Here is a 24,529-nt window from a genome sequence, read left to right on the forward strand (position 1 = left end):
GAACCGAGATCACCCCACTGCACTCCAGCCTGGGCAACAGAATGAGACTCTATCTCAAAAAAAGAAAAAAAAATCCCCAGTGTCATTCTTGAATTGATCCAGCAGGTCTGGTGTAAGGACCCAAGACTGGTATTTTTTATGAAATGCCTCAATGACTCTGACGAGCTGCCAGCTTTGAGAACCTCCAGATGAGGTAATCTCAGGGAGCCAATGATTACTGATGTTATGGGCTGAGTTGTGCCTCCCAAAGTTCAAGTGTTGAAGTCTGAACCCCTAGTACTTTATGATGTAATGGCATTTGTAGATAAGGTCTTTAAAGAGGGGATTAAGTTAAAATGAGGCTGTTAGGGTGGGGCCGTAATCCAATATGGCTGGTGTCTTATACAAAGAGGGAGGGACATCAGCGGTGCACACAGAGGTAAGACCCCTTGAGGACATAGCAAGAGGGCACCACCTGAAGACTACGGAGCGAGGCCTCAGGAGAATCCAAACCTGCCATCACCTTGTTCTTGGACTTCCAGCCTCCAGTACTGTGAGAAAATAAATTTCTATTGTTTAAGCCACCCAGCCTGTGGTATTTTGTTACAGCAGCCCACGCAGACTAACACAATTGGCATCAGAACATCAAGAGACACATCCTGAGAAATTAGCTTTGAGTCAATACAGAGACTCAGTGGAAGTCTATGGTACTTGAAACTTAAAATGTTTTTGGAATTATAGAGTGTTATTTCAAAATAATTTGTTTAATATCCTCGCTAATATGGTACAAAGCCTCAGACTCAAAATGAGTATCATTTTCCCATCTCAGAGATCCAGGTAACTTCTATGAAAAAGAAGCATTTACATGTGAAGGCAAATACAATGAAATGACACACAAGTGAAAGATAACAGGAAAACAACCAGAAAATAATTCATCCTTACCTTACAATGGTTGGATACAGCTCAGCTGTATAAAGATAAATGAGGCCAAATGCTGCCCCGATGGCAAATTTTCCAACCATAGCTGTCACCACAACCAAAATATAATGTTTCTGAAAAAAATTTAGCAGAATAAATCATCACAAGTAGTATTTTTAAAGGAAAATAGAAAATCTTTAAAATCATTACTTAAAACATTCTAATTCCTTCAGTATTTTTTCAGAACAATGAAGAGACTTATTTTTCTGTTTGAATGTATTAAACTCTACTCACAGTCTGAGAAAGCTTTCCATCTTTACGAAATGTAGAGGAAAGTTTCAGTGTGTCTCTCCTCCCCATCCACTTTGGAGGGTTTGAACTGTGATAAAAGCCAGTTGGGAAGACTGTTTTGGAAGGAGACACGCCCAGATAGTGCTGGTGGCACCAAGAATTTCCCCACTCCTTCTGGGACTGATCCAGCAGAATGAATCAAGAAGCCACACAAACAAATTGTGGACCAGGCCCAATGCCTCACACCTGTAATCCCAGCACTTTAGGAGGCTGAGGCAGGAGAATCACTTTTAGGCCAAGAGTTTTAGACCAGCCAGGGCAACATAGCAAGACCCCATTTCCACAGAAAAACAAAAAAATTAGCTCTGTGTGATGGTATATGCCTGTGGTCCCAGCTACTGGAGAAGCTAAGGCAGGAGGATCATTTGAGCCCAGGAGTTCGAGATTACGGAGAGCTATAATCACACCACTGCACTTCAGCTTGGGTGACAGAGTGAGATCTTGTCTCTATTTAATCTATTTACTTTTCTTAAAAAAAACAAACAAAACAAATTGTGCCCTTTGTGGCAGTAATCCCTGGCTTATAAATTATCTTCAGAAAATAATTTGAAAGCGGTAACTGAACTATTAATACAGACTTTTTGTTCATTTGTTTGTTTGTTTGCAGCTGATACATTCCTCAATGGCAAAACCTTTATCTCCACCTCGGTTTTTATTCTCCCTAATGTGTTCCACTTCCAAAGGTAACTAATAAAGACACCCTATATTCCGAAATCTCCCTCCTCCCCCATCTGCCAGCTGGATGCTGAGGCCCAGGGTGGCCTTGGGGCTGATGTGTTAAGGACGGCAGTGCCTCTGTGAGCCTGCATCCCTGAATGTCTCCATGGACCCAGACACCCACTCACCACTCCCACTTTGGCCAACTAGGTACAAATACATGGAACTTTCTATGAGCAGGTAACAAACATCCTTTATGTTAAGTCACTGAGACTCTGGGATGCCTCTATTAAAGAGCTAATGTCACCTTAATTACAATTGTAAATTAAATTAATTAACAATTGTTAATTAAATTAGTATTTGTATTGTGTTGACATTATCACTTGGGGAAAAATTTATTGGAGGGGAGAGATTTGTGGTTGTGGGTTAATGCTCTATTTCTAGAAATCTCCATCAGCCTCTTTCTCATCTTCCCTGTTAGTGTAGAACTCAAAGGTTCTGGTGTTCCCCAACTCCTCACCAACTTAAAGGCAGCTGCCATCTACTCAACTACCATCACTGCAAACTACTTTTTTAAAGATGTGGATTAAGTTCTCTCAAATTGGCAGAGACCTCCTTGTCCTGAGTAGTTTTATTGCATTCAATTCGTTGTGTATCAATCACCTGGAAACTTTGTTACATAAAATATTTGGCTCACTGATCCTAATCATTAAGTAAAGTGCTATTATAAAAGGAAGACACTCGTTAGCTTAAATTAAATTTCAAACGATATGCAAAACTTAAAATGCTTTGCTCTAAATGTTGATATACTATTGCTTAATGATTATATAATCACAGGAGAACATGTAAATAAAATATTTTAAGTACTGTTATAGTGACATTTTGCAAATCAAGAATTAAAATACAGGTCTGAAAACATATTTTTTTGGGAAGAGGGGAAGCACTTCTGGATTTTGCGGGGATGCAGTTTGCCAAAATATGGGAATGTGAAAGTCATTTCAGGAATTTCTGGGTAGTGTTTCTCACTAAGAAACTGTTTTTAAAAACAAGTTCCTCGGGGTGTTTATGCACACCAGACATTGGAAACTACTAATCTCCTGCAATGAAAAACAGTGCACTGAAACTCTAACAGTCTTGAATATCTGACTCATATCCTTCAGATATCTCCATGGCTGCCTCCCTCATTCAGGTTTCTGATTACATATCACCTCCTCTGAGAGGCACACCATCCTCGACCACCCTAGACAAAAGAGTACACACGGGTGCCATATGCCCTCTCGTAACACTTACGGAAACTTGATGCACTGTGTGTTCCCAGCACCTGGCACATACAAGATGGTGGATAAATGTTTGTTGAATGAATAAATGAGTTGAATGTTCAGTAAGATGATGCTGGAAGGTGTGATCGACTTTCCTCAAACAAGATTATTGCGTTTACAAAATACAACACTGGTCGTCTCCGGGAATTAGGATTATGAACTTTTTATTTTTTATTTTTTGAGATGAGGTCTCACTCTGTCATCCAGGCTGGAGTACAGTGGCAGTGATCAGAGCTCACTGCAGCCTTGAACTCCTGAACACAAGCCATCCTCCTACCCTCAGCCTCTTGAGTTGCTGGGATTATGAGTGTGAGTCATTGCACCCAGGTTAGGCATTTTTTTTTATGCTTTTCTCCTTAAATTTTCTAAAATGAACATATATTACTTATATAACAGAAAAAGAATGTTTTAAAGAAAACATATTTTTAAATATTATATACTCTGTCCAAATCATACTCTGAATTGACCTTCATACTTAACTGTAATAAGCTAAATTCTTCCCATCAAACTGTCACAGTATAACTAACAATTCCCTAAATAAAACATAAGATAACTCACCTGAGGGATCACCATAACAACACCACAGGCCAGTGCACTGCAGAAAAGAGAGTAGGCCAGGACCGTTCTCCTCCCGACCTTGTCCATGGCGATGCACACGAAGGTGTAGGCGGGAATTTCCACTACACCTGTCATTGAGCAAGCAGCCCTCTATAAGTCTAGGCACCCGACTGCAAAAGGGGACCCCGCCTTCTAACACACTACCCAAAAGGCATGAGCAGCCCTCTCCTCACTTCCGGGGCCTTTAGAGACTCTCTAAGAATTGCTACGAGGCAGCCAGCCCCGCCACTTTTAAACTCACTACAGTGAAGATGAGCGTTTCCTGTGAAATGCTCTAACGCTCATAATCCGCCTGGCACCTGCAAATGGCACAAAGCCAGAGCCCAAATTCCCACCAGCCCCAAACCGTCTCAGGAGATAAAAACTTGTTCAAAAATTTCACAGCAGAGAACTATTGAGCAGAAGCACCCGTCTGCAAGACTACTAGCGAAAAATCCAAAACGGTAGATAATATAAAACCATGTGTGTTTGTCTTTGGAAACATTTTTGTATTTATGAGATTGCCCAGTTTTTTGACAATTTATGTCTTTGGCAAAAGCAAAAAACTATGTCATGAAGATCTAAACTTCTAGCCTTCCTAAGCTTCTGCATCCCCACTCCATCCCACCTACCACTGGCCACTCTGTTCTAGGGATACTGCACCATCGCAAATTGTCATAGAGAATGAGTTTGAAGTCAAGAGAGGCCCTTTCTATAAACTTGTTAGTTTGCTTCAAAAAAAAGAGTGAATCTTTTTTTCTTAAAACGACTTCTTTCATAATTCCTGCTGAGCTATAACAAACAAAAACAGATGTGTCTGCTGAGGAAATCAGAAAAAATAACCAGATGTGCCATCAGAGCACTTTAATGAGATGGCACGATGTCTACGTATAAAAATTTAGAAGTAAGATGTTTTGAGGATAATATAAAATACAGGCAGCCTACACAGAAATAAGCAGGAGTGAAGACTAGATGGATAAAAAGAGGTTTCTAATATTTCTCTCATGTTTTAGTTTAAATTTGGTTTACACTAGGAGTCACATCTCAAGCTATCTAAAGTGATTTAACCTGCCATTAAAATGAAAGAAGTACGACAACATAAATTAGAGTTGCATGTATTTAAAAGTTATTTTACCAACTAAAATTTATAAATTAAGGACACCTGAAGGTTGAGAGATGCCAGATAGCCAAGGCATATTAAATTTTAAAAGGGAAGCAACTTACAAAGAACAATATATAGTGAGTGATCTCATTTATATTAAAATATAAAACATTTATATGCACAAATATATGGAAATGCATAGAAACAGATCTGATCAGCATAGGAATTTTGACCTGCTCCATTTTCGACCAGGGCCGGTTCACCCCTCCTTAGGCAACCTGGTGGTTCCCCGCTCTCAGAAGGTCACCATACTGATACTGAACTTAGTGTGGACACCTGATCAGCATAGAGTACTACAGCCCAGAACTCCTGGGCTCAAGCAATCCTCCCTCTTCAGCCTCCCGACTATCTGGGACTACAGGCACATGCCACCATGTCCGGCACAAATGCATAGGAATAGATCCGAAAGGTCACAACCCAAACATTATAGAAGTTACCCCTGGGAAGAGCTCTGGGCTGGGGATGGGTGTGAAGAAGGTGAGCAAGGAGAGAAGGCAGAAAGGGAGAGACTAAATTCTTCTGATGCATTTTTTTCAAATAGAAAATACAAGGAGTTTTCAAAAAGGTCATGGACGGTGGGGTGCTGTGGCTCATGCCTGTAATCCCAGCACTTTGGGAGGCCAAGGCGGGTGGATCACCTGATGTCAGGAGTTCGAAACCAGCCTGGCCAACATGGTGAAACCCCGTCTCCACTAAAATACAAAAATTAGCTGGGCATGGTGGCATGTGCCCGTAATACCATTTATTCAGGAGGCTGAAACAGGAGAATCGCTTGAACCCAGGAGGCGGATATTGCAGTGAGCTGAGATCACACCACTGCACTCCAGCCTGGGCAACAGAGCAAGACTCCGTTTCAAAAAAAAAAAAGTTAATGGAAAGTGCATATTATGAAAAAACTATGCACGTGTTTTCAGATTTTTTCTGCACTAAAAGAAATTTGTACTAACTTCTTAGAACGTGTCTGAAGAGGAGCTAGTTTGAGGCACTAAGAAGAATAAGATATCAGTTTGAAAAGAGCTCCCATTAGAGCAACATGAATTCTGCTAAAATTGAAGCAAGAACAAACATCAAATCTATGGTGAAGCTTGGGTAGAAGAAAGGTGAAATCATTGATGCTTTATGAAAAGTTTATGGGCACAATGACCCAAATAAATCAGCAGTTTACAAATGGATAACTCATTTTAAGAAAGGACGAGATGATATTGAAGATGAAGACCACAGTGGCAGAGCATCCACACCGAGGAAAAAAATACATCTTGTTTATGCCCTAATTGACAAAGACTGAGATTAACAGCAAGAGCAATAGCCAATACCATAGATATCTCAATTAGTCTGGCTTACAGAATTCTGACTGAAAAATTAAAGTTGAGCAAACTTTCCACTCAACGGGTGCCAAAACAGTTGTGCCCAGATCAGCTGCAGAGAAGGGCAGAACTTCCCATGGAAATTTCAAACAAGTGGGATAAAGGTCCTGAAGGATTTCTTTGGAGAATTGTAACAGGAGATGAAACACAGTTTTACCAGTGTGATCCTGAAGACAAAGCCCAGCCAAAGCAATGGCTACCAAGGGGGGCCATGGTCCTGTCAAAGCAAAAGTGGACCAGTCGAGAGCAAAGGTCATGGCAACGTTTGTTGAGGATGCCCAAGGCATTTTGCTTGTTAGCTTTCTAGAGGGCCAAAGAATGAAAATATCTACTTATGATGAGAGTGTTTTGAGAGAGTTAACCAAAGCTTTTGTAGAAAAATGCCTGGGAAACATCACCAGAGAGTCCTTCTCCTCCATGACAATGGGCATGCTCATTCCTCTCATCAAACAAGGGCAATTTTGCAAGAGTTTTGGTGGGAAATCACTAGGCAGCCACCTTAACAGTTCTCATGGTGGCTCATTCTGACTTCTTTCTGTTTCCTAATCTTAAAAAATCTGTACATGGCACCCATTTTTCTTCAGTTAATAGTGTAAATAAGACTGCATTGACATGACTACATTCTCAGGACCCTCAGTTCTTTAGGGATGGAATAAATGGTTGATGTCTTACAAAAGTGTCTTGACCTTGATGGCAATCATGTTGAGAAAGTTTATGTTTTAAATTTTTGTCTTTTAATTCCATTTTTCCATGAACTGGTTGAAGTCCCCTCATATGTACATGTGTTACAACATAATGCTAAGAGATATCATAATAATATGGTTGGCAGTATCGTTCCTGGTTTTAAAGGGCCTATTAAAAACATACTCTTTTTCTCAAATTCACACAGAAACACACACACACACACACAAATGGTAGAAATCTCACTTCACTGCCAAATTTAAATATACTGTAACTACTTACCCAGTAGGAAGAGGTTTAAGTATTCATTGCCTCCTAAATTAACAGAATTCAAGGAAAAGGAGTAGAATCCCAAACTTCCCGTGAACCAGATTAGCCAAACGGTAAGCGTCCTTGTCGCAATGCTCCAGTTATAAAACAGATATGATAGGTTGTGCTTCTGAACTTCAGTGGGGCTATTACTAACAGGACCTTGTAGATCCAGTGATAAAAGTTCTGACAGTTTACAGGAGCTTGCCCTGTTCCACTTGGCCATGATGTCAACTATTTTTTGTGCTTCTTCATATCGTCCCTCTGAGAGAAGCCAAAAAGGTGTCTCTGGGAGCACCCAACAGCACAGGATAAAGGGGATAGTCACTGTGGAGAGGATCATCTGGTAAAGCCACCAGGTCCTGACCAAGTATCCTGTCAAAGCCACCAGCAGGGTTCCAGCTGCAAAAAAGGAATGCAAATGGACAGACGCCCATGTCCGAGACTTCATGCCAATGAATTCCATCACATAGACAAACCCCACCACGAGATAGCCACTTGCAACCTGAAAAACAAATAATAGGATCTATATTCAAGGTCACACTTATAACTATTGAAGAGTCTGACCCCATTGCAAATCACATATAGGCAAAAAAGAAAATGACAAAGACTTGCTTTCTGAAACCCCTGTCAGATGTATAAAATGACATTCAATCAGATCTATCTCTTTTTCTTATAGGTCCTTTCATCTTCCCTCATCCTCCCTGCCCCAAATGGCAAAACTTGAGAGATTATTTATGATATAAATGTTAGACATTGCCTTTTGTTTCATCTAAATATTCCATTATAATGTGGATGTATTTCTCTATTCCTTGTAAATGCATACATCAAGTTATCTGTATCCAGGAGGTCCTTATTGTTAAATCCTAATTGCTAAATGGAGACAAAAAATTTACGCTAACTAGTGGTAAGAAAAACTGATTTAATTAAAATTTTATTTTGACAGACAAAGAAAAGTAGACAAATTAAACTGTGCATCAAAGAACACTATCAATGGAGGGAAAAGACAACCTGCAGAACTGGATAAAATATTTGCAAATCAAATATCTGATAAGGGATTTTATGGAGAACTCCTAAAACTCAACAACAGCAAAAACACAAACAATCCAATTAAAAAATGGGCAAAGGCTTTGAATAGACATTTCAGACAGAAGAAATACAAATGTTTACCAATCATTGAGAAATGCAAATCAAAGCTACAAAGAGATAACCCCTCATACACATTAGGGTGGCTAATTAAAAAAAAAATAACAAGTTTTAGCAGGAATGTAGAGAAACTGGGACCCATGTGTAATGTGTGAGAGAAATGTATAATGGTACAGCCTGTAGGAAAAACAATATGATGATTCCTTAAAAAACAATTACAGCATGATCTAGCAATTCCACCTTTGAGTACATACCCAAAGGAATTGAAAGTGGGGTCTGGAAGAGATATTTGTACACGCCTGCTCATAGCATTATTCACAACAGCTAAAGCATGGAAGCAACCCCCCAAGTGTCTGTCCATAGATGAACAGATAAGAAAAATGTAGTCTATGCATACAATGAATATCATGCTAAGTGAAATAAGCCAGTCACAAAAAGACAAATATCGTATGATTCCACTTTCATGAGGTACCTAGAGTGGCCAAACTCATAGAGACAGGATGTAGAATGGTGGTTGTCAAGGGCTAGGGAGACAGGGAGTAGAGAGTTATTATTCAATGGACAGACTTTCAGTTTTGCAAGATGAAAATGAGTTCTGAAGATGCACAGCGGTGATAATTGCACCACAGTATGAATGCACTTAATATCACTGAACTGAACACTTAAAAATGGTTATGATGGTAAATTTTGTGTTATGTGTACTTTACCACAAGAAGGAAAACTGGGGAAAAACTTTATTTTGGAAATATGCCTACCTTTAATAAAAATTAGATTACAATATGTGATTAGAATATAATATGTGACCATTCTTGGAATAAACAAAGAATGAGTCCAATGATGGGTTTTTTGAGAGGAGGAGAAGAATTTTTTCTACAAAATTATTTCATATTTGACTTCTACAACACAAATCATAAATTTATTTGTACTTCTACAACACAAATAAAAAATTAATTTTTGTAAAATTATTCGAGAGCACCACTCCCCAAAGGCCTCTCTTAATCATTAGATATTTGAATCATACTCTTTCAAAGGCTCATTATGTGATTATCCTTCCAGATGTTAATTTCTTCAAAAGTTAACAGGTTTCTCTGCCAGATCCCAACTGGCCAAAGGTTGTGGGCAGGATTCAGGCAGTGTTCCCGTGTTCCCTCATTGCTTTTAAAGACTTTTTGTAAACACGTGTCCCTTGTAATAACTGCAATTTCTCCTTGCACCGGACAGTCACAAAGAGGCCGGCCTACAAGGATATTCCTGCTGTCAGAAAGGGTTGACACTAGCAGGAGGCAGGGAGGTGCTTGATGAGGACTACTGTATTCATAATCAGTTTAATATTTTTGTGACAACAGCTTTTATTTCCCTGTGCAACTTTGTAATGGCAAGACTCAGATTGTCAGGACCCTACATCCAAGAATCCAGAAGTTGCTTTTGGTAAGCGCTGCTGTTACATTAACAAAGATTGTGATAACTTTCAAATACTATAAATTTCCCAGTTAAATTAGGCCGTAACATTTGTCCCTGTCAGGTTTTTCAATGCTAATTATTTCTCATGAGTCAGCTACAACTTCCTCTGTCACTGGATTCAGAAAATTCATATACAACTAACTCCAAAACACTCTGTGAATCCACTCACACCCATCCCTTCCACCAATAATACTCCTCACATCTTCTCGGAATCCACCACCTCATAGCAGCCAGAATTCCTGGAATCCCTTTTGTGGATTGCCATTGCCTTTAGGAGATAGAGCAAAATCCTGCCAATCCTACAAAGCCCCACCTAACCACCTTGATCCCTTCAGCCTCATCAATGCGTCTCTCCTCTCTATTCTCCAGACATTCCGGCTTTTCTTTCTCATCTCAGGGCCCTTTCATCCACTTCTATCTTTGCTGGAATGTTCTTCTCTCACCCATCCCTCACAATGAGAAAGCCCTTGACCCTCCAGACCCTGGTGAACCCTCCAGACCCACTGATGTTATGCCCTCACTGTCAACATTTTATTTTTGAAGATGGCTGATCAACATCTTGCCTTTCCTACTAGACTTATTGAGACAGCTGGGTCTGGTTTACTTAGCATTACACTCTGTAGACAGATCAATAAATGCATTGAGTAAATGAATCTGCCTGCATCTCCCATCCACAGAATTCCACCACAAATCCATTCCCCATGAACATCAAAGGAAACAGTCATAGAAAATTAAGGCCACATTTCACAGATGTATTCTATGGGTGTGGCCTTGTTTTCTTGGGTCTAGAAGCCAACGCATGGTATTTTGCAAGACTGAAACAGATATTTTCAGAAATATCCTCTTAAGTCTTCCAAAGGATGACATTTATACTTTCTCAGTACCTGTGCCTTTGTGGAAACTTCAGTCCCACCAGAAGGTTTCTCTCGTGAAATCTCACTCTACAGTCACAGAGTTATGTCCTCAGTGGAAACAGAACTACTGGTTGCTATCTTGTATTTAAAATTCTTTACATTCCTAAATATATGTATTTACTTTTTAGTGAGGTACAACACTTCTAGTCTCCTAGATTTATTTTTATGCATCTTCCTTATCCTTGGCCATCTGTATGGTTTGCTAGAAACCCTTTCTATCCATCAAAAAAGACTCCAAAACTGACCATCTTGTTCTCCGAGGGGGTGCAGAGAGACTGAAGCCCTTTGCTTCTCTCCGGACCCTCAGACCATCCAATCTGCTGCTCTTCATTTAGCAAGATCACAGGCTCCTCCTCCAGATGGAAACTTCCCTCTATTATTCTTGATGTTGTTTGATAGTTGGAAATCTATCTGGAAGCCTCACTGAGCATGGAAACAGCTTCCTCGCTCGCTAGTCCATTTCTAGTAACAGTTACCACTGTAACCAGGTGCTGTACTGCGGTTGTTTATACTTAATCTCACTGAATCCTGAGAATAATAATAATAAACATGGATTCTTTTCTACGGTTTACAGACTACAACCTAAGGTTCAAAGAGGTTAATGAGTGTGCTCAAGATCATACAACTAACAAGCCAATATATGACAAAGCTGGTATTCAAACTCATGCCCTTTCCACTGAACTGCTGTTCCTGGTAACATAAGGACCTAATGCCTTCCTGTTTTCATTCTTCCTGTACATTATACAAGTGACTTTAACCACACACCTTAACTGTCTGTTTGCTCATGTGAACAGGCCCTGACTAGACCAATATAATTACTCAGAAATAAAATAATGTATTAGTAATTGTGACATATGAACCACATGCCCGACACAGAGGCAAACACACTTCTGCCTAGCCAGCAACAATTTTTCACTTTAATGAGTTCCATTCTAAACATAAGGCATTGGTATTCTGTAGACAGACTTCTGCAGTGGAGTGGACAAAGATGAGTCCTTGATCTTGCTCACTAGATCTTAAATGAGCAAAATGATGAGAGTTAAGGTTTCCTGTGAAAATACTGCAGCAGAATTAAACAGGTAAAAAACACAACTCACCATGGCAAGAAAAAAGCGTGCAGCCATGAAGGTGTAATAATCAACTGCAAACGCCGCTGCTATTCCAAACAAAAACATGCCACTGCTTGTGGCCCACAAGACCACCCGGCGTCCTAGCCTGAAAAATAAGAGTCACACAGTGGAAGAGGCAAGGTAGAGTTGTAACAGTTTAAACATCCACTCCAATTCATAAAAGATAGGCGTTACCTATATACCTTGAATAGCTTATGTATTGATTGTTTTTCTTTTATTCATTTTGAGCAAACCATAAGTTCCATAGCTTCTTTAAAAGACCAGCTGTTCAGTGGAGAGGCCTCTACCTGAGCTGCTAATATACGTACCTGATCACTCTGAGTCATCCCCACAGGACCCCTTAACCTGGGATTGGGGGAAGAGAGGGGAGAATTTGTCCTCTCCCTTCCAGGACTTTGGCTCTCTGTGGGATCATCTTCCCTGCCAGGCTGGCTCTGTCCACCAAGGCTATGACAGCTCTTGCCAAGCCCCTCTAAAAACAGAGGACTTGCTACCTTCTTCTTCTAGAATAATGTGCTTACTTGCCCTATCTTTTCATAATTGAAAGAGGCATCTCTTTTTTAAAAAACAAATAATATTTCTGACAGATTTTAAAATTGTGATATAATTCAAATGCCATAAAATTCAACCTTTTAAAGTAGACAATTTGGTGGTTTTTAGTATATTTGCAAGGTTGTGCAACCATCATCATTCTTTAATTCCAGGATACATTCATCACTCCCAAAAGAAACTCTGTGCCCAGAAGCTGCCACCCTCTATTCCCTGCTCCCTCCAGTCTCTGACAACCACTCATCTACCTTCTGTCTCCATAGATTTGCCTGTTCTGGACATTTCCCATAAATGGAGTCAAACAATATGTGGCCTTTTGTGTCTGACTTCTTTTCCCTAGCATTAGGTTTTCCAGCTTCTTCTGTGCTGTAGCATGTATTAGCACTTCATTCCTTTTTTCTCTCTGAGTAGCACCATTATACGGATAAACCACATTTTATCTATTCATCAGTTGATGGCTCATTTTCCTCTTCTTGGCTATTATGAATAACGCTGCTCTGAACATTCATGAACAAGATTTTGTGTGAACTTATATCTTCAATTCTCTTGGGTACATACCTAGTAGTGAAATTCCTGGGTCTTATGGTAACTCTTATGTATAACATTTTGGGGAACTGCCAAACTGGTTTCCAAGATGGCTGCCCCATTTTTCCATTCCCACCAACAATGTATGAGGGTTTTGATTCTCCACATTCTCCCCACTACTTGTTACTGTCTGCCTTTTTTATTATAGCCAGCCCAATGGCTGTGAAGTAGTATCTGATTGTGGTTTTTATTTACAATTCTCTAATGATTAATGATGTTGAGCATCTTTTCAAGTGTGTATTGGCTATTTGCATATATTCTTTAGAGAAACGTTTATCCAAATTCTTTGCCCATTTTTGAATTAGTCTATTGCTTTTTTAATATTGATTTGAAAGAGCTCTTCATATATTCTGGATACTAGACCCTTATCAGATATATAATATGCAAATATATTCTCCCTATGGGTTGCCTCTGACAAATAGTTTAAGGCAAAAGAATATTGTCTGGAGAGTCCAACCAACAGGTTTGCTTGGTGCAGCAGAGGATATGCAAATAAATAAGAAACCATCGTCTTCACACTTCAGCCTTCTTTGCTCCTTTGCACATTAGTGGAGATTGTTGGCCCCATATATGAATGTTCCCCAATCTAATTTTAGCCCTGAATGCCACCTAAAACTATTTTTACCTATCACTGCTTGACCCTCTCTCCCACCTCAAACATCTTCTCTTTCTGTAGATGAACAGCTATCTCCTGCAGAGAACAGAGACCATCAAAGAGGAAGACCCACAACTTCCTACTCTGTCCACTTACCAACACGACCTGCATCTGCATTCGCCTTCTCTTCCTGCCTCTCTGAAGACACATGCCCCTTTCTCTCCAAATATCATTTTGCAATCTTTGTATCGGATTGTGCCTCTTCCCATTTCCTCTGAAACCCATCACTTCTTTTTCCTTTGTTTTTCCCTCTCCTTTGATTTCTTCCTTTCAGTTTAGTCTCCTCCAACCAAAGACAAGAACCTTCTCTTGACCCCATTTCTCCTTTAGCCACCTTGCATTTCCTCCCTTGACAGATATATCAGAAGGGAGTATTTCCTTCCTCAACTCCTACTTGTTTCCTCAGCCAATGATGACCAGGTGCAATCAACTTTTCTGAGCTCACTTTGCAGTCACCAGGGTCCTGCACATTGCCTCCCCTGGTCCTTTCTGCCTGTCCTCTCTAATGCCACTGACCATGCCTACTCATCAGACCCCTGCTGTCCCTTGGCTTGTAAAACATCCCTCTCACCTGGTTCTGCTTGTACCTCCCTGATGACCCGCCTGCCTCAATGCTGGCACTCCCTGAAGTCCTTTGCTGCACACTCTGCCCTTGCGATTTCATCCACTTCCCTGGCTCTGATTCCTAAGTATGGGCTATTAACTCCCCACCCACCATCAGGCCCCAGTTGCTCTTCTCTGCTTTAATGTCCTGCAGAGCTACAATCTCTTATTGCTGTTGTAATTGGTATTAACTTTGAATACATCTTCACTTTGTTTTTCTTAATACACGGATAGGACAAGCTCATTGAAATATATCCAAAGATGTTCCCTTCTCTTCTGAAACTGCTCTCTCCCTAGTATTTCCTGAATTGGTTAGCAAAATCCCCTTCCATTAGGCTTCTAAACCTTAATACATTCCTCTGCTCCCTCCTGCATATTCGTCATCAAATTATGTGAGTTTACAAATGTCTCCCAAATATGTCTTCATCTTTTCCTCCCTGCTTTTCCTGCTTTCACTCAAGTCTTCACCATTTCTTACACCATTCATCCCACTAGCTTCCCAGCTGGTCTTCCTAACCTCACATCAGTACACCTCCCACACTTCCTAGAAATAAAATAATCCCCATTGTGGTTTTGTCTCTTGTCATTTCCTTTCACAATCTGCCCTTCTCTACTTCTGCCACACTGACTTTCCCACAATTCTCTGAACATGTCAGGTTGTTTCATGACACAAAGCTATTCATTTCCCTTAGGGGCCTTCTCCATCTGACAACTTCCAATGATCATTCTTTGGGGTCTCATAGCAAAAATTCAGAAACAGTGTGATGCAGTAGTTGGGGATGCTGGCCTGGGCTCAAATCCCAGCTCCATCCCTTATTTTCCATGTGAACTTTCTATGCTTCCTTTTCCCTATTGGTTAAAAAAAAGGAGGGGGGGCACAATAGTGTCTATCTCACAGACCTCTTTAAATAATTAAATGAGATGATATATAAGACATTTAGAATAGTACCTAGTGTATAATAAATTGCCCATAAATGCAAATTTTTATTATTTTAAAAGCATTTACCGGCTGGGCATGGTGGCTCATGCCTGTAATCCCAGCACTTTGGGAGGCCAAGGCAGGCAGATCACTGGAGGTCAGGAGTTCAAGACCAGCCTGGCCAACATGGTGAAACCCCTACTCTGCTAAAAATACAAAAATTAGCCAGGCATGGTGGCACATGCCTGTAGTCCCAGCTACTCGGGAGGCTGAGCCAGGAGAATCACTTGAACCTGGGAGGCAGAGGTTGCAGTGATCCAAGATCGCACCACTGCACTCCAGCCTGGGCAACAGAGCTAGACTCCTTCTCAAAAAAAAAAAAAAAAAAAAAGCATTTACTACATTTCATTGAAATTGTCTGTTTAAAAGTCTATATTCTCCACTGTTAGCTCCTTAAGGGTGGGATCGTATCTTATTTATTTGCTTTTTTATTATAATATTTTATACATATATAACCATGCATAAAATATGTACAGTTCCAAGAATAATAAGAAATCAAATGCCTAGAAATCACAACCCAAGGCAAGAAAGAGATGATTGCCAGCCTCCTGATAGCTTCTTCCACCTCTCTTTGTGACTACAAATCCCTTGCCCTTTCTAGGAGGAAACATTTTTCTAATTTTGGTGATAATCTCGTTTTTTGTTTCATTTTACTACTTTTATAAGCAATGCTAAACAGTACAGGTTACTGCTTATAAACAGTATAGGTTAGTTTTGCTATTATGATTTTAAATTTTCTATAACAGGATAATACCACATGTAGTATTTTATGACTTGCTTCCTTTATCAAACATTATGTATAGGAGATTCATCTATGTTGTTTCATGTAGCTGTGGCTCATTCATTTTCATGCCCACATATCCTACTGTAAGAATATATTACAATACATGTATCCATGAGATTATTGAAAGACATCTGGGTTGTTTAGAGTACAGGGCTGTTAGGAACAGTGCTGTGAGAGCACTTTTATGCATGTACATCTGTGGACCTGTGCAAGAGCATGCTCAGGGTATATGCCCCAGAGCATGTGGCTGTGCACATCACCAACTCTATATGATACCAAATCAGTCTTCAAGATTAACCCAATTTGGATTCTCAATTTACATTCACACCAGCAGGATGAGAGATCCTATTACTCCATATCCTCACCAACGCTTAGTATTACAAGACTTCTGACTTTTGACAACTGGTCAAAAGAAAATGGTGGGATTATATGTCACTGTCAATTCATCTTTTCATTAGCCATTTGGATTTTCTTTTCTATGAAGTGACTTCAAATCTTTTTCCCATTTTTCTGTTGGGTTGTCTTTTTCCCACTGATGTAAGTAAAAATCCTTTGATTATTCAGGACACTAATAATTTAGTTATATGTAAAGCAAATATTTTCTATCTCTTGTGTGCACACATTCATGTCTTTCCTCTTTTAATGGTGTCTTTTGGTGGACATAAATTCTTGTAATGAAGTCAAATGTATCCCTTTTTTCTTTCATGGTCAATGCTTTTTGTGTTTTAGAAAAATCACCCTTTCTTCCATTAGGTCCTGAAAATATTCTCCTAAATTATCTTCCTAAAATTGTATAGTTTTGCTTTTCACATATGCACGTTTAGTCCTTCTGGAACTGCTGTTTTACTGTAAAATGTTAGAAAATGAATCCAGTTGTATTTCCTTCTATATGGCTAGACATCTGTCCCAGCACCGCTTACTGATTGATCCTTTTCCTGTTAATATAAAATGCCTTATGTGTCTATACTTATGTTTATGAATGCACAAGTCTATTCCAGGAACCTCTAAGGGAGCCTCAATCTGTTTGTCTAGTGATATATCTATTTACTGTAATGATTTGATTCTTAAAGTTTATAATTTTCTCCACAGAGGGCCTTCTTCACTTTTTGTTATATTTAACCATTTATATTTCATATTTTTAGGCTTCTGCAATGACATTTTAAAAATTTTTATATTTGTTACTGGTATATAGAAATATAATTTTCAATGCTCATTAATTCTAATAACTCATATGTAGGACTTTTTTCATACAAAATTGTAATAACTACAAATAATGACTTTTTATTTCTCCTTTCCAATCATTATTCCTTCCTTGCTTCCTTTCCTTCTCCCTCTTTCTCTTTTTCCTTACAGCACTGGCTAGACTATCCAGTACAATGCTAAGTAGAAGACATGTTTCATACATCCTCGTCTGTCCCTAATCTCAAAGGAAAAGCTTTTAACATTTCACAATTAAGAGCTGGGTGCAGTGGTGCATGCCTGTAATCCCACCTACTTGGGAGGGCTGAGGCAGGAGAATTGCTTGAGCCCAGGAGTTTGAGAGCAGCCTGGGCAACATAGCAAAACCCTGTCTCTAAACAAAAAAAAGAAAGAAAGAAAAAAGAAATTAATATTTTAAACTTCACAATTAGTATATTCATGGTAAATCTTATTGTAGAAACCCTTTTATCAGGTTAAAGGCATTCTTCTATTTTTAGTTTTTATCATGAATGGATTTTGAAATTCATTAAATGCTTTTCCTATATGTATTGAGTTGATCGTATGAATTTTGTCCTCTAATACGTTAATGTGGTAAATACCATTGATTAGTTTCTAATATTAGATTTCAGACCTTTTCCCTTTTCAGCCTCCATGAATTTTAATCTCTCATATTTCGCACCTCTTTGTCTCTCTGAGCTTTAATATTGATAACTTTTTCTGAGTTATCATCCATTTCATGAATTTTTTGTAGCTGTGTGTGACAGGTTGTTAAAACTATCCAGGTGATTTGTTATTCATTTATTTCACTTTGTATTTCTAGATGTCCTGGGTATTCTTCAATTTTATGTTAGTTTTAATACAATGTCCAGTTTTTATTAATGTTTTTAAGCTTGTCTTCTATTTCTTTAAAAATACTAAGTGTGGTTATTTTATTATTTGTGCCTGATAATTCTAGTATTTGAAGTCTTTGTGCAGAAATCTGCTGCTGCTGCCAATTGTTTCTGTTGATTCTCACTCATGGTCCCTTTTAATTATGTCTTTTGGTTTTCACTAAGCTACTTATTCACCTTGAAAAATAATTTATGAGAATCCTCTCAGGCCCAAGATGAGGGTATACAAAGAGTATTAAATTTTATTTTACTCTAAGTTAATATGTTAATCTGTACTGTTTAAGGGATGCTGGCAAAAACAAAAGATGTTTGGGTCAGAGACAAAGAACTTCATTACTTACTTCATTAGCAAGCAGTAGGGCAGCAGCATCTTTGTCTCAGGTCCTCTAATCCCCAAGTCCCACAATGAGCCCAGATGACACTTCACAGATAGTGGGTTGAATTCGAGAGGAGGAGCACTGGATGTGGGGAATCCACCGGTTTTGTAGCAAGCAGTTAGGAAGCCTACTCTTTGTGGCAGAGAGGGGACATTATCTCATCATATTAGTTAATTTTATGTTGCTATAAAAGAACACCTAAGACTGGATAATTTATAAAGAAAAGAGGTTTATTTAGCTCATAGTTCTGCAGGCTGGGAAGATCAAGGGTACTGGCTTCTTGCAAGGGCTTTCATGCTACATTACAACGTGGCAGAGAAGGTCAAAGGTGAAGCAGACACATGTAAAGAGAGAGAAACCTGAGGGGCGTCCTCACTTTAAAACAATCCACTCTTGCAGGAACTAATCAATTCCTGCGAGAATTAATGCAGTCTTGTGACAGCCAGAACTCATTCACTCACTGCCATGAGAACAGCACCAATTCATTCATGAGGGATTTGCCCCCATAGCCCATACACCTCCCACTAGGCCTCACCTCCCAACACCGCCACACTGGGGATCAAATTTCAACATGAGCCTTGGTGAGAACAGACAAATCATATCTAAGCCATAGCACTCATCTTTTAAGGTACTGGCTGCATAGACAACTCTGAGAAATGGCCCATATAAAAAAGTGGTCAGGGACTTGCCATCTTGGCACATCCAGCAAGAAGTATAGAGGACTACAAGAGGTTCAAGGAGGCTGTCTCTTTCAACAAATTCTGCTGAGAGAATACAGACACTGGGAGTCATGGACCATGTCAAACCAATTTTTTAGCTTAAGGTTTTTCTGGAGCTCCCAAGTAATTTTAACTCAAGCTACACATCCAAATGAATACCAGTTAATGGTTTGCAACTTCTCAAGGACTTTAAAAAATATACATCATGGCTGCTCTGCCTTTGCAGTGGCCGTTCGTTATTCCTTTACTTTCTTAATAAACTTGCTTTCACTAATATATATATATAATATTTATATATATATTTCACTGAAATATATATATAATTTCACCAATATATTTTTTATTTATATCTTTTATATATATATATATATATATATATACACACACACATCTCTGCATCTATCAAAGTGACTGTAAGTAAGTGTTCAATACATGTCTATATAACTATACCAAGTTCAGGCAAAGGAACTAAATTTATTTTCAGTTAACATATTTTGTACTCTGACCGTGTTATAAGCATTATTTATATCCCATTTTTGTCATACAGCAAATATATTTTAGTACATTTCATACAGGTAGTTGCAAATATTTTGAGTTTCAAGAGTCAAGCAGTGAACACATTTCAACAGAAAAGCCCCAAGTGATAATCTGTGTAACAGCTTGCTGAATGAAAACACTAATACCTAGCACCTTTGACATACTATGAGAGGTATGGCCCTGCCCATAACAAAGCCCTATCATTTTTCTTTTGACATGTTTATCAGTCCCATTAGACTGGTATACCTCAAGGGCAGGGATTTCTGGTCTAAGCTACTGTCTTTAGGTCCTCAGTGCCCACCACATGCCTGTAAAATCCACAACTATGGAGACCAAATAAGTTCATCTCTGTGCTTTGGTATGGTCCATGTTCATACAGAGATAAACTTTGCTTTATTTTAAGAATTACATATCCATTTTAATGTAAATTTTTAAAAATATATGGCCAGGTTATGCTTTGAATGATAGTATTCCCTCCAAAATTCATGTTGAAACTTAATCTCCAGTGCAACAGTATTAAGAGGGGTGGCCTTGGGAGGTGATAAAGTCATGACAGCAGAGCCCTTAGCACCCTTAGAAAAGGGCTCAAGGTTGAAGGGAGCACTATCCTGCCCTTCCATCCCTTCTTCCATGTGAGGACACTGCATTTATCCCCTCCAAAGGATGCAGCAATAAGGCACCATCTTGAAAGCAAACAACAGCCTTCCCAGACAGCAATCCTGCTGGCACCTTATCTTGGGCTTCCCAGCTGCCAGAACTATCAGAAATAAATTTCTGTTGTTTGTGAATTACCCAGTCTGTGGTATTTTGTTACAGCAACACAAAAAGACTAAAAGGGGCAGTTATATCAAGCCCATAATTTTACAGATATACTGCTTAGGATCAGGCTACTCCTATTAAAAAGCAAGTCTATTTAAAGAGAAGAAAATATTCGAAGTAATAAACAGTATCTATTGAGTGATTATATGTCCAGGGTACCTTTTTTCTGTATTAATTTTGCAATAATCCTTTGAAGTAAGTGATATTATTTTTTATCACCAGCTTATAGACAAAGATTCTGAAACACAGGTAAGTTAGGCAATTTGCCTGGGGTCCCCAGTTAATAAGTGGTAGAACCAGGATTTGGATCCAGGTACACTGTCTTCAGAGCCTATCCTTATCATTATACGTCCCTAAATAATGGATCAGCAAAGAGGTAGGTATTTAGACAGGAAGTATAAAAATGACAAGTTTTAAACATAATTCCTTGTGTCCCAAGAAAACCAGATAGGAAAATAAACCCTACACTGATACAACAATCCTAAATATTTGATTTTACCTGTCAGAAAAGTAGCCAAAAGTCACCGATCCCAGTAGGACTCCAAACATAAATAGGGGCTGGATCAGCATTGCAAGCCATTTTCGGTCACAGACCAGGTTCCACTGGGTCACCGCAGTGCTTTTCCATGTGTTCTGGTCATATATGTAGCCATCCACACAAGGAAACTCTTTCTTACTGCCAGTGTATTCATAGTCCAAACCCGATGTGTTCTCCCTCTTGTTCCTGCTACACCTTGAGAGCTCCCAGATCTCACCATTCTGTAACTGCACCATAACATAATCTTTCCGGCCTGAAGACAACAGGGCCCCAGTGTCCTCCAAACTCCAATTAGAGTGATTGTGGAAAACAACCTGACTCACACTGCCTGGGGGCCTGCAGACATGACGAGGGGTGACTCCCATGAACACAGAAGCCAAGTAGTGAATACCACAAGAGATGTTCTGGAAGGCACATATGAAATAGAGGACTCTCTGGAATCTGCAAGAGAAGAAAAGCTAATTATTATATCTGGTCTATAGGCTGAAAAAGAACATAAGCAAATTTGAAGGGTCTCCGTCATGTTTATCTTAACATATACACAAATGGATAAATATAGAAATAATTATAGATGTATTTATATCTATGGGTTAGTATATATAAATATATTACCTAGCTCCATCTACTGAGAAGTCCTAGAAGCAATGACATCCCAATAGCAGCAAGCACACCCATTGCCCAGATCTTAGTTTCTAAATACCATTCTCCAATGACAGGAGCCAGCAAAAGTGGCTGATTCTAAAGCCAGGACAAGAAGAATACAAAATAAGCCTGGAATATCTTACAATACCAGAAAGTAAGGAAATACTCAAATAACAAAAGGATAAGGGCATATGAAAGGGGCCCAAGTAGCAACCTGAAAAAGTTCCCAGTGGCCAGCTGTGGGTGGCAAGTCACCCAGGTGCCGAGGCAAGAGACCGAGAGCATGAGCTGTTCCAGTATAATAAAATATATAAAATAACAAGAGTTATACTAGATATATATAGATCATAGATATGATTATATATAAGTATCACTAATCATTAGTTTGTAGTAATTACTCTTTATTTCAATATTATAATAATCCTAGCTCTACCACCATAACCTAAGAAAAACCAGGCCATACAGAGATAGGAGCTGAAGGGACATGGTGAGAAGTGACCAGAAGGCAAGTGTGAACCTTCTGTTATGCCCGGACAGGGCCACCAGAGGGCTCCTTGGTCTAGAGGTAATGCCAGTGTCTGGGAAGACGCCCGTTACCAAGCGACCATGGTCTAGAGGTAGCGTCAGTGCCAAAGAAAAGCACCTGCTACTTAGCAGACCGGGAAAGGGAGTCTCCCTTGCCCCAGGGGAGTTTAGAGAAGACTTTACTCCACCACCTCTTGTGGAGGGCCTGACATCAGTCAGGCCCACCTGCAGTTATCTGGAGGCCTAACTGTCTCCCTGTGATGCTGTGCTTCAGTGGTCACGCTCCTGGTCCGCTTTCATGTTCCATCCTATACACCTGGCTCTGCCTTCTAGATAGCAGTAGCAGAATTAGTGAAAATATTAAAAGTCTCTGATATGCAGAAATAATGGCATAAGCTGTCTCCTCTCTCTCTCTCTCCCTGCCTCGGCTGCTAAACAGGGAAGGGCCCCCTGTCCGGTGGACACGTGACCCACGTTACCTTACCTATCATTGGAGATGGCTCACACTCCTTACCCTGCCCCCTTGTCTTGTATCCAATAAATAACAGCGCAGCCTGACATTCAGGACCACTACCAGTCTCTGTGTCTTGGTGGTAGTGGTCTCCCAGGCCCAGCTGTCTTTTCTTTTATCTCTTTGTCTTGTGTCTTTATTTCTACGATCTCTCGTCTCTGCACATGGGGAGAAAAACCCACAGACCCTGTAGGGCTGGCCCCTACAGCCAGTTGGAAGCTGAAACAATTTGAGCAACAAAATAAATGGCATAGTATATCCCAAAGCATAAAATAAATATACATGAATCCATACTGTGTGGTTAATTTTATGTGTTAACTTGACTGGGTTAAGGGAAGCCCAGATAGCTGGCAAAACATTATTTCTGGGTGTGTTTGTGAGAGTGTCTCTGGAAGAGATTAGCATATGAATCAGTAGACTAAGTAAAGATCACCCACACCAATTGAGGTGGGCATCATCCAATCACTTGAGGGCTTGAATAAAACAAAAAGGGGAAGGAAGAGCAAATTTGTTCTCTGCATGAGCTGGGACATCCATATTCTCCAGCTCTCAAATATCAGAGCTCCTGTTTCTTGGGTTTTTGGAATTAGATGAAGACTTACACCAGGCCTTCAGTCTGGGACTGAATTACACCACTAGCTTTCCTAGTTCTCCAGCTTGCGGATAGTAGGTCATGAGACTTCTCAGCCTTTATAATCATGTAAGCCAATTCCTATAATAAATCTCATATATATGTACGTGTGTGTGTGTGTGTGTGTGTATCCTATTTGTTCTCTTTCTCTGGAGAAGCCTGACAAATACAATACACCATACTCATATAAATAAATAAATGAAAAAATAAAAGGGGGAGAAGAGACCAATCTTTCTTACATTAGAATTCAGTTACTAACTGTAGACATTCCCTCTCTCCAGGAAGTACAGTTTAATTCCTGCAATTTACTCCTAAAGGGTGGGCTAGGCTTAGTGACTTGCTTCTAAAGAACAAAGCAGGAAAAGAAGAAAAATAGTAACTTTACAGTGGGGAAACCTAGAAACTTGCAAACACTAAAGTCACCAAGTGATGAAGGTTAACATCCCCAGTGACGTCATGTGGATATGCTGTATCCCTCCTATGATCTGATGAGAAGAGCACTTCATCTCTGTTGTTTTCTTTCTGAAAACCATAACCCTAGTTTAATAATTTAAAAAAAGACCCCAGATTGGGGGTCATCTACAGGTTACCTGGCCAATATACCTAAAGACTGCCAAGGTCACAAAAAATAAAGAAAGACTGAGAAACTGCTATAGACAATTAAAGGCAGTGTGGTGCTCTGGGACTGGATCCCGGAACAGGAAGAGGACACTTGGAAAAACTGGCGAAATTCAAATGAAGTATATAGTTAGTTAATAGTAACATATTAATATCAGTTTGTTAGTCCTGACAAATATGGTAATGTAAGATGTTAACAATAGGGGAGACTGGGTGAGGGTCATATGGGGACTCTGTACTATCTGTGTAACTTTTCCATAAATCTAAAATTATCAAAAAATAAAAAGTTTATTTAAAAATTTAAAAAAATACAGTCTCCAAATTTATAGACTCAAACCAATAGTTACATATTTTCTGAAATAAAAAATTGCCTCATAAG

The 24,529-nt window shown here is 39.4% G+C and overlaps 1 protein-coding gene across 1 annotated transcript in view; it reads right to left on the reverse strand.

Moving 5' to 3' along the window:
• SLC22A16 (solute carrier family 22 member 16) overlaps positions 1 to 24,529 on the reverse strand; it is a 52,264-nt gene that overhangs the window by 10,209 nt on the left and 17,526 nt on the right. Inside the window, exons 2-6 of the mRNA XM_054491726.2 lie at positions 21,185 to 21,664; positions 11,956 to 12,073; positions 7,311 to 7,842; positions 3,783 to 3,910; positions 922 to 1,031 (exon numbers count right to left, since the gene is read on the reverse strand). Coding sequence (XP_054347701.2) covers positions 922 to 1,031; positions 3,783 to 3,910; positions 7,311 to 7,842; positions 11,956 to 12,073; positions 21,185 to 21,664 — 1,368 coding nt within the window. The remainder of the gene's footprint in view (positions 1 to 921; positions 1,032 to 3,782; positions 3,911 to 7,310; positions 7,843 to 11,955; positions 12,074 to 21,184; positions 21,665 to 24,529) is intronic.

This window comes from Pongo pygmaeus, chromosome 5, assembly GCF_028885625.2.
Source record: "Pongo pygmaeus isolate AG05252 chromosome 5, NHGRI_mPonPyg2-v2.0_pri, whole genome shotgun sequence".
Lineage (NCBI taxonomy): Eukaryota > Metazoa > Chordata > Mammalia > Primates > Hominidae > Pongo > Pongo pygmaeus.